Source organism: Dama dama, chromosome 11 (assembly GCF_033118175.1).
Source record: "Dama dama isolate Ldn47 chromosome 11, ASM3311817v1, whole genome shotgun sequence".
Taxonomy (NCBI): domain Eukaryota; kingdom Metazoa; phylum Chordata; class Mammalia; order Artiodactyla; family Cervidae; genus Dama; species Dama dama.
In genome coordinates, this window is record NC_083691.1 from 82,524,832 (window position 1) to 82,541,557 (window position 16,726).

The 16,726-nt window shown below is 38.1% G+C and overlaps 2 protein-coding genes across 4 annotated transcripts in view; one reads left to right on the forward strand and one right to left on the reverse strand.

Moving 5' to 3' along the window:
* HNRNPLL (heterogeneous nuclear ribonucleoprotein L like) overlaps positions 1–16,726 on the forward strand; it is a 39,666-nt gene that overhangs the window by 820 nt on the left and 22,120 nt on the right. For all 3 annotated transcript variants that reach the window (XM_061155572.1, XM_061155571.1, XM_061155570.1), the window contains exon 2: positions 11,803–11,921. In XM_061155572.1, coding sequence (XP_061011555.1) covers positions 11,803–11,921 — 119 coding nt within the window. The remainder of the gene's footprint in view (positions 1–11,802; positions 11,922–16,726) is intronic.
* LOC133064993 (male-enhanced antigen 1-like) lies at positions 15,433–16,255 on the reverse strand. Its single transcript, XM_061155573.1, has one exon. It carries the CDS (start codon positions 16,206–16,208, stop codon positions 15,684–15,686), a length of 525 nt encoding a protein of 174 aa, XP_061011556.1. The 5' UTR covers positions 16,209–16,255; the 3' UTR covers positions 15,433–15,683.

Genomic DNA, 16,726 nt, shown 5'->3' on the forward strand with positions numbered 1-16,726 from the left:
ACTTAGGGAGGGTCGCGGGCGGGGGGCGGTGCGAGGCGTTGCTTCCGCTCCGGGGGGGCTCTGGTGCGCGATTTAGCCCTTTGTTAGTTTAACTCCTCAGGCTGTTGACGGGCGTCGGACAACCCGTTCCCTTCAGCCCCTAGCCCCCAGCCCGCAGCATCCACGCGCTGGTCTAGATCGCAGGATGGTGGCGTCGGTTCCGCCCAGGGATCTCTACGCCTAGGTGCTGAGGAGAGCCTCGGCTCAGTGACAGATTACGCTGTGGGGCTCACAACCCAGTTTCCCTTAAGGTTTAATTAAAATTTTTTTATTCTTGCTAGGCCTGGCGCGCATGCTTTGCTCCCCAGTTTCATGGTTATTGCTCAGTACAGTTTTCGGCTCTTCGATTAAAAATAAAATGTGTTGGCAGGTGTTCGCGTACCGCTACTTTAAAAGGAATCTTAAATCTTCAGTTTTTCCTGGGCAGTTTGTTCCCAATTTGTTCCATAAAACTGAACTCAGAACTGCATCAGACACACGTTCCGAGATTCTTGTTTTTCCTCATCAAAAAGCTTAGATAGAGTCAGAAGGAATGTGAAAATCGTTTCATCCGCAGCAAGTGGTAACTCAACTTCAGTTGAGTGGAAACTTTAAGGACGTGAAGCAAAGCAAAAGTTTTTTGCCATTTTTGGTGCACTTAAGCTGTCTTTATGACTTAGGTGTTCTTTAAACATGAAACACATTCTAACTGATTAGAAAAAAACTACACATGAAATTTTCGAAATTGCATATATGTTCTAATATCAGATTAAAGTGTTTTTCACCTTTTATAAGGCAAATTAGAAGTCAGAAGTCTTTCAGCTCTTGTTTGCATTTTAACATAAATTCTGGTCAGTAGAATTTAGAGTTTACAAAGAGTTTGCAAGACATTTGAAAAAGGAACTTTTTATTCCTCTAAATAGTTTTCTTATGGCTAGATACTGCTTTCAACTTCTGTGCTTAGCTATTTGGAATATTCAAAGTGTAACTTGGAAGTGTGAATAAAAGAAGTGCATTTCTTCTTAGGAAGTTTCAGTTCAAAGTCCATCGTGGAAACCGAAAACAGGAATGTTGGAATATTATAACTGATATTTAGATGCATTGAATCAGCATATTCTTTTGCCAAAAGTCTTGGTTGAGTTTTTGTGCGGTGGTGTGAAATGTCTCATTGAGTGTCTTGGAAAGATACTTTAACCAGTTTACAAAAAATTGTTGTTGAAAACAGATTAAATATTAAGCCAATACGATAGATGTTGGGAAGAAAATAATGTATAATTAATACATTCAAAATAAATTGTATGTAGTAGTGGAAATAGCTCTGGGCAGGGCTTGGGGAGTCAGAAAATCTTAGCTAGTATACAATGTGTGACCTTGGTAAAGTCAGTTAACTACTATTCTGAGTTCTCTTTATAAAATGTGAAAGTTGAACTTCGTGCTTTTCGTACCTGAAGTTGTAATTCAGTGGTTGATCTAATGCAGCTTTTAAATTACCCAGGCAGGAACTAATGTATGTAGATGGAGTTATAAATTCAAATTTTAACTGCTTTTTTTTTCTTAGGAGAGCGTGAATTGCTTTTATTTACTAGTAGAGCCAATATTGCACTGTCGAATCTAATGAAGGATTATTTTTCCTGTTCTTAAACATTTTTCTTCATGTAATTTTGGATACTATTTTGAAATCACTGCAGCTGTGGAAACCTGTACATAATAAAATTTTACTAGGACAGGAATGCCCTGAATAGAAATTTATTGTCTAGTGCATCATCATTCAGAAATATGGTAATTCATCTGAGAAGGGTTTGACTGCACCTCAGCCTAGCCCCAGAAGACTTCGTGATCAAACTGTTTAGGTAAATGCAGATTAGGTACAATGATGGGTAACCTTTTCAACACTAGCTGGAAGATTATAAAAGTGTGCAGTAAGACTTCAGAGATTTACATTGTTTGGCTTTTCATGGGTTTTCTTGATTCTTTAATAATAACTAGGTTTAAAGAGGATGTATTTGAGAAAAAGTTTATACAAATGCTCCTGATTTAAAGATGAATTAGTCATTGTAAATGATGTTTTTAAGGTGTAAAAAGAAATAAGTTTGTAGTTTGGATATGAGAAATTAAGACACACTTCAGATTTGTGTCTTTTGGTGCTTTGAAGAGCGAAAACTCCCAGAGTGTTTTGCATTCTTTGGACTACATTTTGAATAAAGCTTATGGAAGTTCACGCTGTGTATTATGCAGTTACTTTATTCTTGTGAAGTAAATTGTGTTCTTAAATTTAGCAGGTATGACCTTCAAGATCATATTAATAGTAAATATCTTTATCTGCTTCAGTTCAGTTGCTCAGTCGTGTCCAACTCTTTGTGACTCCATGAACTGCAGCACGCCATGCCTGCCTGTCCATCACCAACTCCCAGAGTTTACTCAAGCTCATGTCCATTGAGCCAGTGATGCCATCCAGCCATCTCATCCTCTGTTGTCCCCTTCTCCTCCTGCCCTCAGTCTTTCCCAGCATCAGGGTCTTTTCAAATGAGTCAGTTCTTCGCATCATGTGGCCAAAGTATTGGAGTTTCAGCTTCAGTATCAGTCCTTCCAATGAATATTCAGGACTGATTTCCTTTAGGATGGACTGGGTGGATCTCCTTGCAGTCCAAGGGACTCTCAAGAGTCTTCCCTAACACCACAGTTCAAAAGCATCAATTCTTTGGCGCTCAGCTTTCTTCATAGTCCAACCCTCACATCCATACATGACTACTGGAAAAACCATAGCCTTGACTAGATGGACCTCTGTTGCCAAAGTAATGTCTCTGCTTTTTAATATGCTGTCTAGGTTGGTTATAACTTTTCTTCCAAGGAGCAAGTGTCTTTTAATTTCATAGCTGCAGTCACCATCTCTAGTGATTTTGGAGCCCAAAAAAAACTTTTCAGAAAGCAGCTTGATTTCAGAATATTAGCTCTTCGCTTGGCAAAACCAGCTGAAGAATTGAATTGGGAGGTTAGTTAGAAAAAATTCTGGTTTTATGAAGATTGGTATCAATAAAAATTTATGGAGTATTAATTCACTTTAGAGACTTTTAAGTTTTTCTTTTATTCTGCTAGTGACTAAAAAGACAAAAATTGTTAAAGTGATTGGTGATGAGGTGAAAGTTAAAGTTTCTCAACTTTTAATAAATAGATCTGTAAGATGGCAAAATGTCGAGATAAAAATAAGGATCTAGGATTTCCAAACAGAATATTCTGTTTGCCTTACATAGAGAATCTCATTTGAATTTTTTTTTATTTTTTATTTATTTATTTTTTTTTATTATTTTTATTCATTTGAATTTAAGATACACTATTATATTAAGCTTTAATGATCTGAATTACAGTGATGATAGGACTACTGTGATGGCTTATTGGGATGAATATAGAATGGGAGATGGGATGAAGTCACTTTGTTAGCTCCCACAGGAAGAGTTTAGACTGTGACAGTGAGCATAGTAATTACACTCTGGAGAATAAAAAAGTTCAAGGATGTGTACCTCAGAGGTAAGTGCCAGAGCCTCGAGGCTTCTGTAACAGTAATGTCCTATGTCTTATTTAGCTAAGCTGCTGCAGTAGAGTGAGAATTTTAGGTTTAGTTTTGGGAAGTAAATGAAAAGTAAAAGTAGTAGGTTCTGGGACTTCCCTGGCGGTCCAGTGGCTTGTGCTTACACCGCAGGGAGCTGGGGTTCAATCCTTGGTCAGGGAACTAAAATCCCGTGTGTCCGGCAGCAGAGCCCACCCCCACCCCCCCCCCCAAAAAAAAAAAAAAAAATTAGTAGGTTTTACTGCCTTTTGGTTTTAACAAGTGACTGTTTTTTCATGTTGGTACATAAAAGTGAAAAGTGAAAAGAGAGCCGTAAGCCCAACCAAAGCAGGTGTCTTGGCTCTGCTACCAGCATCCTTTGTGACTTAATCTCTTTGGAACTCGACTTGCTATCTATCACATGAGATGGTTGGATTAGATGATCACTGGGATCTCTTAGCTCATTAAAAAAAAAAAAAAAATTTGAGTCCTATCATGTGCTAGGTGCTGTCCTTGGTGTTGGGGCTATAATAGTTAAAAAAATTCCACATTTAAAAATGTGTGATTCTACATCATTTAGCACTTTATTTTCCCTCTGTGAAATGGAATACAGCTTTCAAAGTTTGCAGTTGCAGCCACAGCACCAACTCAGGTGAGCTTAAACAGAACAAAAAGGGGGCAGGTATAGGGAGTTTATTGGTCCATATAACTATGAATGCCAAGTTGTGGCACTAGTTTTAGGCATTTCATGATCTAGGGATTTAGATGAAGTCATAGGGACTAGATTCTGTCTCTTTCCATGTTTCGGCTCTGTGACTCGGTGATCCCATAGACTGTAGCCTACCAGGTTCCTCTGTGGCATTTTCCAGGCAAGAGTACTGGAGTGGGTTGCCATTTCCTTCTCCAGGGGATCTTCCCGACCCGGGAATCAAACCCAGGTCTCCTGCATTGCAGGCAGATGCTTTACCCTCTGAGCCACCAGGGAAGCCCCATTTCCTCTAGGTAATAATACAGTTAGGCCTACATTGTTTTCGCTAGCAAATAAAGAGAACACAGTCTGTCCCTCTGATAAGCCATTTTTTTAGTATCTCCCTGCTCCCGATGAGTCACTGGACTCCTCCTGGAGTTGGGAAGTTACAGCTGTGTGAGTGAGTACCAGGAATAATGTGGGACTGAGGTGTTCTGTTTGCTTGTTTTTGTGTTTAACCAGAAGGAGGAGGAGAGAGTTTTGGGTAGACAAAACCATAGGATTTCTACCACATGAGCAAAAAGGTAGATTATTTTTCAAAAAGTTATTTGACTTATATGACTCTTCATTTTTAATCTTTGTTATATGATCAGATGTACCTTAAACTTTGAGTAGGAAAATTAAAGGACTTCCCGTATTTGGGATCTGCTCTACTGTAAGGAAAGAAAAGACTGAGTGATGTGCTTGACTTGAGGACCATGTACTAGTTAACTCCAAGCATGACGGAAGTTAAAAAAAATACTTGTATCTGTCCCTTGAAACTAGTTGGTCCTTCACCTGTGTGAAGTATCCAGAGTAAAAGGGGGGCATAATCTTAAATATCTGTGCTCATTTCTTGGTACTATTTTGATAGATTTTAATGTATCCAGAAAACAATTACCAGGATAGAGAAGGTACTCAAGATCATAATCATAAGAGGAATGACAAGAATCTGGGGGATATTTAGCCTGAAAGGTAAACTTCAGAAATGTCTGTGATTTCAGAAATCATTACAAATAGAAAGGTTATGTAAAAGAGGGAAATGAAGATAAGCATGGGGGTGGCAGTGGTTAATATTTATTGAACTTTTGTTCAGTAACTACATCTGGCACCGTGCTCAACATTTTGTACTTGTCCTTTTTATTTGTTGTAATTTTAAGTGATGAGGATTTTGTTTTCTTTTTTTTTTTTTACAAGTGAAACAGGTTCAGAAGGGTTAAGTAAGTAGTGTAAGATCACAAAGCCTGTAAATGTCCAAAGATTCAAACACTGCTCTGACTTCACAGGCCATTTTGTATAGGAAGTTACAGGGAGACAGATTTAGATGCGTCTTATGAAGAACTTTCTAAAAATGTAGTAGTCTCACAAGGTTTTTCCCTGTCATTGAGGGTGTTTAAGGAGAGACTTATAATCATCACTTGCAGTGGTTCTCTGCACATTTGGTTTTGGAGGATGAATTACTCAATTTGAGATTGTTCATTTTTAATCCTATATAGGAGGACAGAATATGTTTGGTGTTGCGCATGTGTTATGCATGGAAATGTTGGGAAAGCAAAAAAGCCTGAAGACATTGTGCATTGCCTTTATGAGTTTACAGTTTCACTGTATCGAGAAATATTAGTGGACCCTTCTCATTTCTCTCATTATGGAAGCTTCATTTGTACTCTACAGAGCTTCCCTTCTCTTTAGTTGAGCCTGGTTTTCAATCAGCAATAGTCAAAATTAGCACTTAGGGTTGATATTATTGGAGTTTGTCTTTGAGGTAGCCTTTGAGGGAGGGGCTAGGTGTTTGTAACTGGTCTGTAGCTTGCCGTGAGGACCAAAAAATGCCTCCATTATAGTTCACACAGTTTACCTAAAGAAGGGATTGAGTGATTAAAAAAGAAAACAAGCACATGTAAATTGAAGGCATGCCTCCATTTGCTGGGTTCTTATTTAGAATATTGTTTCTAGTCTGATAAATAGACCAGGAGAGAGCCTAGATAACTAAACATTTGAAGTGGACAGAATGAGCTTCTATATGAGAAACTCTTTAAGCTTTAGAAGACATAGTCAAAGTATTAATATGTGGATGGGGTAAACAGTACTGACTTATTCACCAATTTAAGATTCAGATGCATAGTATGATGCTTAAAGGAAGTATTTTTAGGGTAGCAAAAGAATGTCTGAAGATGATTTCAGATTTCTTATCATCAGTATATAGTATAAAGTGTTGATTTAAGAAAAATGTTAGTATTTGGGAGGGAAATGAGGGGTATAGTGAAAAATATAGTTTGAAAAGATAACTTTAATACATCAGTTTTATATTTGGAAACAACCCTAGGGTTTTTTGTTTGTTTGTTTTCTTTTTTAAATAAACTACAGAAAGGATGAGAAAATTTTAAGTTCAAGAAAAGGATACTAATTTAGAGAAATGTCAAGGTAGGTAAACTCATGAAAGGCAGAGTCATTGAGTGGGAATAAGGGACATATATAGGGGTTATGGGATATGTTCTCAGCCTTGAGGTGGGATAATCATGTCTGCCTCTAAATACCATATTGATTGCATTTAATATCTTTCATATTTTAAAGAATGACTTAAGTTTTCATCTGTTTCACTTAGGAAATATAAGTATATAATAATAAAATCAGATCTTCTGAGAGATTTAAAAAGTGGTCCTATAGTCCATTTCTTTGTAAGGAGACCAGTTTGAAAAATACTCATTTTTTATGAGTTTATTTTCCAGATACTCGTTATCTATGTTTGGAAGGGAGGTAGGAAGAAGAGATGTGTTCTACTGATGGGGCACTGTTACTAAAGTAGGTGTTGAGTTAATGAACATTTTTTTGTTCTTCATACTTTTTTGTAGGTCTTAAATGTCGTTCAGTCATGTCCGACTCTTGCAACCCCTTGGACTGGAGCCTAGCAAGCTCCTCTGTCCGTGCGATTTCCTAGGCAATAATATTGGAATGGGCTGCCATTTCTTTTTCCAGGGGATCTTTCCCACCCAGGGATTGAACCCATGTCTCCTGCAATAGAACGTGAATTCTTTACCACTGAGCCACCTGGGAATACAACAATTTCCCAACTTTTAAAAAAGTGTAAAATGTTTAATTACATATGTCCTTCCTCTAGATTCAGCAGTTTTTAACATTTTACCCTTTGGGATTTTATCTCTATATACATACTTTTTTCCCCTATACTATTTGAAAGTAAATTGCAGATATCATGATCAGTTCAGTTCAGTCGCTCAGTCGTGTCCAACTCTTTGCGGCCCCATGAACCGCAGCACGCCAGGCCTCCCTGTCCATCACCAACTCCCAGAGTCTACCCAAACCCATGTCCATTGAGTCGGTGATGCCATCCAACCGTCTCATCCTCTGTCGTCCCCTTCTCCTCCTGCCCTCAATCTTTCCCAGCATCAGGATCTTTTCCAGTGAGTCGGCTCTTTGCACGAGGTGACCAAAGTATTGGAGTTTCAGCTTCAACATCAGTCCCTCCAGTGAACACCCAGGACTGATCTCCTTTAGGATGGACTGGTTGGATTTCCTTGTAGTCCAAGGGACTCTCAAGAGTCTTCTCCAACACCACAGTTCAAAAGCATAATTTCTTCTGTGCTCAGCTTTCTTTATAGTCCAACTCTCACATTCATATATGACCACTGGAAAAAATCATAGCCTTGACTAGACGGACCTTTGTTGGCAAAGTAATGTCTCTGCTTTTTAATATGCTGTTTAGGTTGGTCATAACTTTCCTTTCAAGCAGTAAGCGTCTTTTAATTTCGTGGCTGCAGTCACCATCTGCAGTGATTTTGGAGCCCAGAAAAATAAAATCAGCCACTGTTTTCACTGTTTTCCCCATCTATTTGCCATGAAGTGATGGGACTGATGCCATGATCTTAGTTTTCTGAATGTTGAGCTTTTAACCAGCTTTTTCACTCTCCTCTTTCACGTCATCAAGAGGCTCTTTAGTTCTTCACTTTCTGCCATAAGGGTGGTGTCATCTGCATATCTGAGGTTATTGATATTTCTCCCGGCAATCTTGATTCCAGCTTGTGCTTCCTCCAGCCCAGCGTTTCTCATGATGTTTCTCATGATGTTCTCTGCATGTAAGTTAAACAAGCAGATTCCTATTTGGAACCAGTCTGTTGTTCCATGTCCAGTTCTAACTGTTGCTTCCTGACCTGCATACAGGTTTCTCAGGAGGCAGGTCAGGTGGTCTGGTATTCCCATCTCTTGAAGAATTTTCCACAGTTTATTGTGATCCACACAGTCAAAGGCTTTGGCATAGTCAATAAAGCAGAAGTGATGTTTTTCTGGAACTCTCTTGCTTTTTCGATGATCCAGCAGATGTTGGCAATTTGGTCTCTGGTTCCTCTGCCTTTTCTAAAACCAGCTTGAACATCTGGGAGTTCACGGTTCACATATTGCTGAAGCCTGGCTTGGAGAATTTTATGATAGTTCATCCTTAAATACCACAGCTTTCCTAAGAATAAGGATATGCTTTTCATATAGCCATTACCATCATAATGGTACCTTAGACAATCAGTGGCTTCCCTGATATCTCAGTTGGTAAAGAATCCGCCTGTAATAAAGGAGACCCCTGTTTGATTCCAGGGTTGGGAACATCCTCTGGAGAAAGGATAGGCTACCCACTCCACTATTCTTGGGCTTCCCTTATGGCTCAGCTGGTAAAGAATCCTCCTACAATGCAGGACACCTGGATTTGATCCCTGGGTTGGGATGATCCCGTGGAGTAGGGAAAGGCTACCCACTCCAGTATTCTGGCCTGGAGAATTCCATGGAGTGTATGGTCCGTGGGGTCAAAGAGTCGGACACGACTGAGCAACTTTTGCTTTTACTTTTCAGACAATCAGTACTTCTATTATTTAATATCCTGTCTATAATTGAGTTTCTCCAGTTTTTCCTAAGATGACTTTCATAGCAATTTTTATCTATTATAAAATGAAACCTCACATATTGCATTTGGTTGTCTGTCTTTACTCTTCAGTCTGAAGTCTTCCTCCCACTAAGTTCTGGTACTGTGTGAAGAGCCCAGACCATAGAGCTTATTTTACACTTCCACCTTTGCCAGCTCATTTCTGAGGATCAAAGGAGACAGCGCTCTTATTTCTTGTAGTTTATTATTGTCTAATTATTTTTAGAGTAAAACTTGTTATTTGTATTTTGTGTTGTCTGTAAATTAGGTTTTTAGGTATTATTTAGAGCTTTCTTCCTGAATTATTGTCATCCAGTAGTATTTAAGAGCTTAATGATGATAATGTCCATTTGGTTGTTGAGTTTCACCGAGACAGTCTCATTTGTTTAGGCTGCTAATAGAATATTGGTATACATAGCGTGCAATTAGAATGATTCATTTCAGACTTAGTGGCATGCAATCAATATTGGTTTTACCTTAGAAAAAACTCAGCATAAGCAATTCAAATGAAATTCCAAGGACTGAATTAATATTTTCAAAGGACTCAATTTTGACAAGAGTGTCAGAGTAATCTCATGGTTACTTATATACTTAAATTAGATCTTTAGATTCTGACATTTTTAATTAGCTGCGCACAAGACTGTTATAGTATTTTCTAACAGCCTTTATAATAAAGCAAAGTTGGTAGGTCTTTAAAAATAGCCATAAAGGGATTTAATTTTCTTAAAATGATTCTTAAGTTTTAATGGTAAAATATGCTCTTTTAGATTAGAAGAAAAAACCTTTCTTCCCGTTTGTAGGAGAAAAACCTTTTCCTTTAATAGATTTTTTGGTTATATATATGAATTGTACATGGGTTTCATTCCTTTCATTTTAAAAACTTTTCAATTGGAATATAGTATATGTATAATATTATGTTAGCTTCAGGTGTACTGCATAGTGAATTGGCTTTGCATACATTATGACATGATCACCATAATAAATCTAGTACCCATCAGTCCCTTACAAAGTTATTATAATATTACCATATTTTTTATGCTGTATATTACGTCCCATGGCTTATTTATTTTATACCTGGAGGTTTGTACCTTTTAATCCCCTTCACCTATTTCACACTCCTCCCCTCCCAACATCCATTTGTTTTCTGTAACTGTGAGTCTGTTTTCGTTTTGTTTTGCTTGTAGGTTTGTTTTGTTTTTTAGATTCCATGTAAAACCCTTGAGCTCCATTCATATTGTCTCAAATAGCAATATATATATTTTTTTGCTGAGCCTTGGAGCATGTGGAATCTTAGTTCCCTGACCAGGGATCCAACCTGCACCCCTTGCAGTGCAATCACTGAGTCTTAACCACTGGATTGGCAGGGAAGTCCCCAAATTTCATTTTTATGGCTGAATAATATTCTATTATATATATATACACACACACACACGCGTGCGCACACACACACACATATATACACGCATCACATCTTCTTTATCCATTCATCTGTTGATGGACACTTACGTTGCCATGGAGGTCATTTCTGAAGTGATGTAGGAGTGGTGCCCAGTGGCTTGTTGTATGTGTAAATCTTGACTTACTAGAACTTGAATAAGTAAGTGAGAGCCATTTTCATTTTCAAGCTAATTCTCCTACATGGTCCCCTTTAAAATAAAGCATAAGACTGTATATTTTAAAACTTCTTGCTGGGCATACTCAAAGATGCACAGTATTTCACAGAAGCCCAGGAAGGCTTGTGTTTTCTGTTTGTTTTTGGCTGTGCCCTTGCAGCTTGTGAGATCTTAATTCCCTGACCAGGCCCTGGCAGTGAAAGCACCCAGTTCTAACTACTGGACCAACAGGGAATTTCCAAGGCTTGTATTTTTGAGTCCTCCTTGTTCAGCAGGAGATGGTGGTGGTGGTTGTTCAGTTGCTGAGTCGTATCCGACTCCTTGCGACCCCATGGACTGCAGCACGCCAGGCTTCCCTGTCCTTTATCATCTTCCGGAGCTTGTTCAAACTCATGTCCATTGAGTCGGTGATGCCATCCAACCATCTCATCCTCTGTTGTCTCCTTCTCCTGCCTTCAGTCTTCCCAGCATCAGGGTCTTTTGTTACGTGTCAGCTCTTCGCATTAGGTGGCCAAAGTATTGAAGCTTCAACTTCAGCATCAGTCCTTCCAATGAATATTCAGGGTCAGTTTCCTTTAGGATTGACTGGTTTGATCTCCTTGCAGTCCAAGGAACTCTCAAGAGTCTTCTGCAAAACTACAGTTCAAAAGCATCAATTCCTGGGCGCTCAGCCTTCTTTATGGTCCAATTCTCACATCCATACTGGTACTTCAGCAAAGATGGTACCTTGCATAAATTTAAGTTGTCAAGTATACTGAGTAACTTCAAATTATGGTGGAACTAGATAATCAGTTAAACAAGGTCAAAAGATGATATTAATCTATATTGCAGGAAAAATAGAGTGTATACCCTTACATTAATTGGGACTTTTTGTTCACTTTTTTGATTTGGGATTTTTGTTTAAGTGTTTGCTTTTTAATGCAGAGTTGGATTTACTAAAAGATGCAATTTAGACTTTCAACTAAAAATTATTTTATCTTGCTAGGAGGCAGGTGGAAGTCATCATAAAGTTTCTGTTTCACCTGTTGTCCATGTTCGAGGACTCTGTGAATCTGTGGTGGAAGCAGACCTTGTGGAGGCCCTGGAAAAATTTGGGACAATATGGTAAGGCCAATAGGGACGTCATATAGATTGTGAAAACAGTACGGTAGAACAGACTTTGTTTTCTTGCTACAAGCCTTGATGCTTAGCCATAGAATATATTGTTTGTCTATGACTGTGTTTCTTTGAAACCTTCTGAGTCTTTCTGAGATTAATTTTTTATTTTAATTCTTCTGAGGTGAATTTTGATCATGATCCCATCTCACTCCTCAACCAGATTGTGTGTAACATTGATTATTGCATCTTTAATCTGATTTTCAAATGAATCCATAATTCCTTCTTAAACACTGTTTTAAGCCATTGAATTAATTAATTATGCCCTTTATCTTCAGAGTTTCAAATAGTGGTACTTAAATACTGGGTTTTTTTTGTTGTTGTTTTAGTTTGTTTTGAACTATTTAGGAATTAATTGGCAATGAAAAGTGGGTAGACTAAGGGTAGGCATTATTTGCTTATTGTGAGTTGCTGTGATATCAGGAGTGGTCAGTGTTTTATCCTCGCTTATCTTCCTGTTGTGTTTTGTATTCACTCACGGTCTTCCTTTACAGCTGGTATATACTTAAGAATACTGACTTACATGAAAAATGTGATTTGAAAAATGAATCTGCTGCCAAAAATAGACACTTAAAATTCTTTCTAAATTGAGATATGCTTGGCTGTTCTTTTCTTAGTATGGATAATATAGAATTTATTACTTTTTTTCCATTGATAAATACATTTGGCGTTTTTGTTATAGGCAACAGAGACTATACAGACTAAGTCATAATATATAAACAGGAGAGAAATTTCATTATATTTGCTGAGATCATTTGACTGCTTCAATTTTATAAAAATTTATGTGGAGTTTTGATTATTGAAAGAAGATAGTGAGGGAGAGATCAGAGATTCCAACAGAGAGGAATTATTTCTTGAAAGGAGCATTAGTAGTGTTAGGTGATACCTTCTATTATGGCATCTTCTTAATTTTTTTGGTGACCTCATTGAGAGGTGAATGACTTAGCAAACTTATTACCCTTAACTTATGGACCTCAGAAACCACAGTTAACATTTTGTTTGTTGTTGGAGGTACAAATTGGAAAATCACAAGGGCATGAATAAAAGTCCATTTCTTGAAGTATCACTAAGATGACTGTATCACTTCTTAGTCATTTGGAGTGGATATGGGAAGTTAAGTTTGTCTGAAGAGTTACATAGTATTGAAGCAGACTCCTTAGAGGATACTTAGACTTGGATGTTGACATTGATTCACCCAGTCACCACTTCCAGGTGGTGTGTTGTCTCATGGAGTTATAAAAAGACTCCATGAGACAGTGAGGTTATCTCTGGATTTTTATTTTCTTCTGTTCTTATGTATTTGGGGCTTTTTAAGTTATTTTTTTACAGCCAAGAAATACTGAAGCATTGTCAGAAAACAAGTTGGTGAGCAAATGAAGTTGGAGACTTTAGGGAAATAATTGTATTGATATTTTGATGTCAGTTATGACCATGAACTGAATGTTGGGGACTAAAGAAATAGAACTGTTTGTTTAAGGTTGTGATTAATTTGAATTACTTTTGAGTGGCTTGTCCATTTTTAGACTCTATACTGTTTGATATTTAATCTATGGTAATGTATTCCATATATGAATTTTATTTAATTTGCATAGTACATGGTTCTGCCCTCAAGATTCATAGTTATGTGGATAGAAAAATTGTGAAATAATTGGAACAAATTAGTGTATAATTAAGAGCTTAATTGGCATAAATATGTACAATAGGAGTTTCAGTTGTGTGAAATGATCTTGAATAAGAGGTAGCTGCTACCAAAGCTGAAAGAAGTTTGAATAGCCTCCTATGAGGAGTTTGCTTCAAAATGTCACATTTATAGAAATTTTCCATATTTTTTTGTTTGTTGATTTATTTGGTGGTATATATGAGGGCAAATATAAAGATTATACAGAAACTGCTTGTATTAAAAAGATGAGTCACCAAATTCAATATATAGTAAGTTTATACTTAAAAACTAGTTGTATAGGAAAGAAATTCAGAAGAAACTGTAAGATGTTAAAAGTAAGTCAGGATAATTGCTATTTTTTGTCTTTAATCAAAAGAATATTTAAAAATATATCCTGATAAGTCTCTTTTCCTCCCTTGTCTCCTTCATAAATGGAAAGAATACTAGGTAGTGATTAGCTATACCAGTTTGAATTTTAAAACAAAACTTTTGAGACCTGATTTATGTAGTAAATCTCTTGATTCCTTTTGTTTTTATTTAAAAATTAGTAAGCATGTTTTAAGCTATAAGTTGAACATACCTACTCTACTAACCCTTTTATTTCTTGGACTTTTTATTTTTTCTCTCTTCAGTCTTCCAGTCTTTCTCATAGTCTTAAGTCTATGGACTTTTTATTTTTCTTGGACTTTTTATTTTTTCTCTCTTTGGTCTTCCAGTCTTTCTCATATTAGTACTTTGAACTTTTTTTTTTTTTTTTTAAATTATGTGCTCCAGAATTTAAATGAATTATAAAATGCCTGTGACATTCTAATTTTCCATTCCCTGTCTTTATATGATACTACTTTTCCTGGGTAAGCTGTGTAACATTTAGCTCTGTGCTTCTAACTTATTTCTTATTTTAGCTATAGAAAGCATTTTTTTTTGTTGTTGCTACAAACAGATAAGTCTATTATAATAGGCCAATAAAGAATTTATTTTTTTGAACCTTTATGATTTTTCTGTCTTTCCAAAGACCCGAAGGACATTATTAACATATTTACTTGGTGATACCACTTAGCTTTAAACCAACCTAGATTTGTGAGAGGGAGAATATTTATTATTCTTAAATTTCTTTAGCATAGGTCTAATTCTGGTGTTTTCTATTTTTTTGTATACAAAACTTTAGAACCTCACCTAGGAGTTTGAGTTTCTAAAAGGAATGTTTCTCTCCTGAAATTTCTATCTTGCATTTATTGTTGGTAAAACTAATCCCAGGCGTTACTGTTTCTGTGTTTTATCCTTCAGTTTTGAATGATGTGGGCTGAAAGCTAATAAAACTCCTAGACCAACAAGTATTGACTGAATACCTGTCATGTGCCAGGCTCTTTGTTTCTAGATGCTGAGGATGTAAAGATGAATGCGGCAAGGCAAACAGTTTGTATGTAGGAACTGTAATCTTGACAGCCGTGCTCCCAGTTGTATAAACGAGGAAGCTGAAATTCTTAAGGAATTACATAATTTGCCAGGCTACAAAGGGGTCTGTTTCTTACTAAGAAATGACTTGCCAGTTTTTGAAGTGTAGTTAGTTCCTGGATGCCTGATTGAGAAGCAGTGCTGTCACTGACTACCTGACCTCATGTTATTTCTCTGGCCTTTTGCTCTTAGAAAAAGCACATTGATTGTATTTAAAAATATTTTTAAGGCCCTTGTTTCTGTGAATAGAGGACATGGTTCCCTGTTCTTATCGATGTGTTCTGATTTCTTGCTAACCTCCCTTCATTTCTAGTTTTTTTTTTTTGACATGTACACACTGCTTTATTTATTTATTTATTTTTTTGTGTACATAGGGTGCTTTATTCTCCACAGAGTGATACATGCTAAGGTGAGTTGGGCTTGGGCCGATGTCCCCATATGTACAGAACTGAATAAAGTGGGTCTCTGAGAAGAAGTCTGATTTGCCTTGATGTGGAGGGAAGCCCGGGAGGATGGAGATGGAGTGACAACCAGGATATGTTCAGTCCTGTGCTGGTTCTGGCCTGCGATGCAGGGAATTATGGCAGCTCTCAGGGTGGTCACTTCCAGGCAGGGGCAGCCTGCCGGGCTTGGAGGGCCTTCTGTACCACATCTTCCCACTGGGCATCTGATATCTCACGAGCCCAGGCAGGAACCCCTGGCGCAGGCAGGCTTATGCCAGCCATCGTCCTTTTCACCAGCTCTACATGTTCTGGGTCCATGGGAATAGAGCTGTGGCTGTTCAATGCTGTAGCTCCCTGCTCATCTTCGTCCTCACTTTCTAGTGGTGGGTCCGGCAAATGAAGCTCCAGGGCCTGGATCCGATCCTGGATATCAGCAACTACATCTTCTCCATCCCCCACTGGTGCTAGTTCCACCTCCTCTTGTTCAGGATCTTGGTTCAGAGGCTGGTAGGAGTAGCCAGCTGGTCCTGCCCCTGTTTCCTCTTGTTCTTCCTCTGGTTCCTCACTGCTCCAGTCCCCAGTGCCTTCCGTGGGGCCCTGATGTGGCCCGAGTTCCTCAGTCTGATTGGGGAAGATACGTTTAGGACCCATGGTGTCTCCCCCTAGAACTACTGCTGCCATTGGGCAGGGGCCGCTCAGAGCCCGCGACTGAACCCGTGCTTTATTTATTTTTAACTGCATTGGATCTTCATTGCTGCACAGGCCTTCTCTAGTTGCAGTGAGTGGGGGCTATTCTGTAGTTGCCTTTCATGGGCTTCTCATTACAATGGCTTCTCTTGTTATGGAGCACAGGCTGTAGGTCCACGGGCTTCAATAGTTGTGACTTTCTGGCTCTAGGGAGAGTAGACTTCAGAGTTGTAGCTGCCGGGCCCTAGAGCACTGGCTCAGTCAGTAGTTGTGGTTCACAGGCTTAGTTGCCCTGTGACATGTGGAATCTTCCCGGACCAGGGATTGAACCTGTATCCCTTGCATTGGCAGGTGGATTCTTACCCACTGTGCCACCAAGGAAGTCCATCCCCTTCCTTCATTTCTTTATTTTCATTTCATGTATTACAATATATTCTCCTTCCTGAAGAATATACAGTCAAAAGTAAATATTCTCTTGCCCATTTTACATCCATGATTACCGTGTTCTAGTG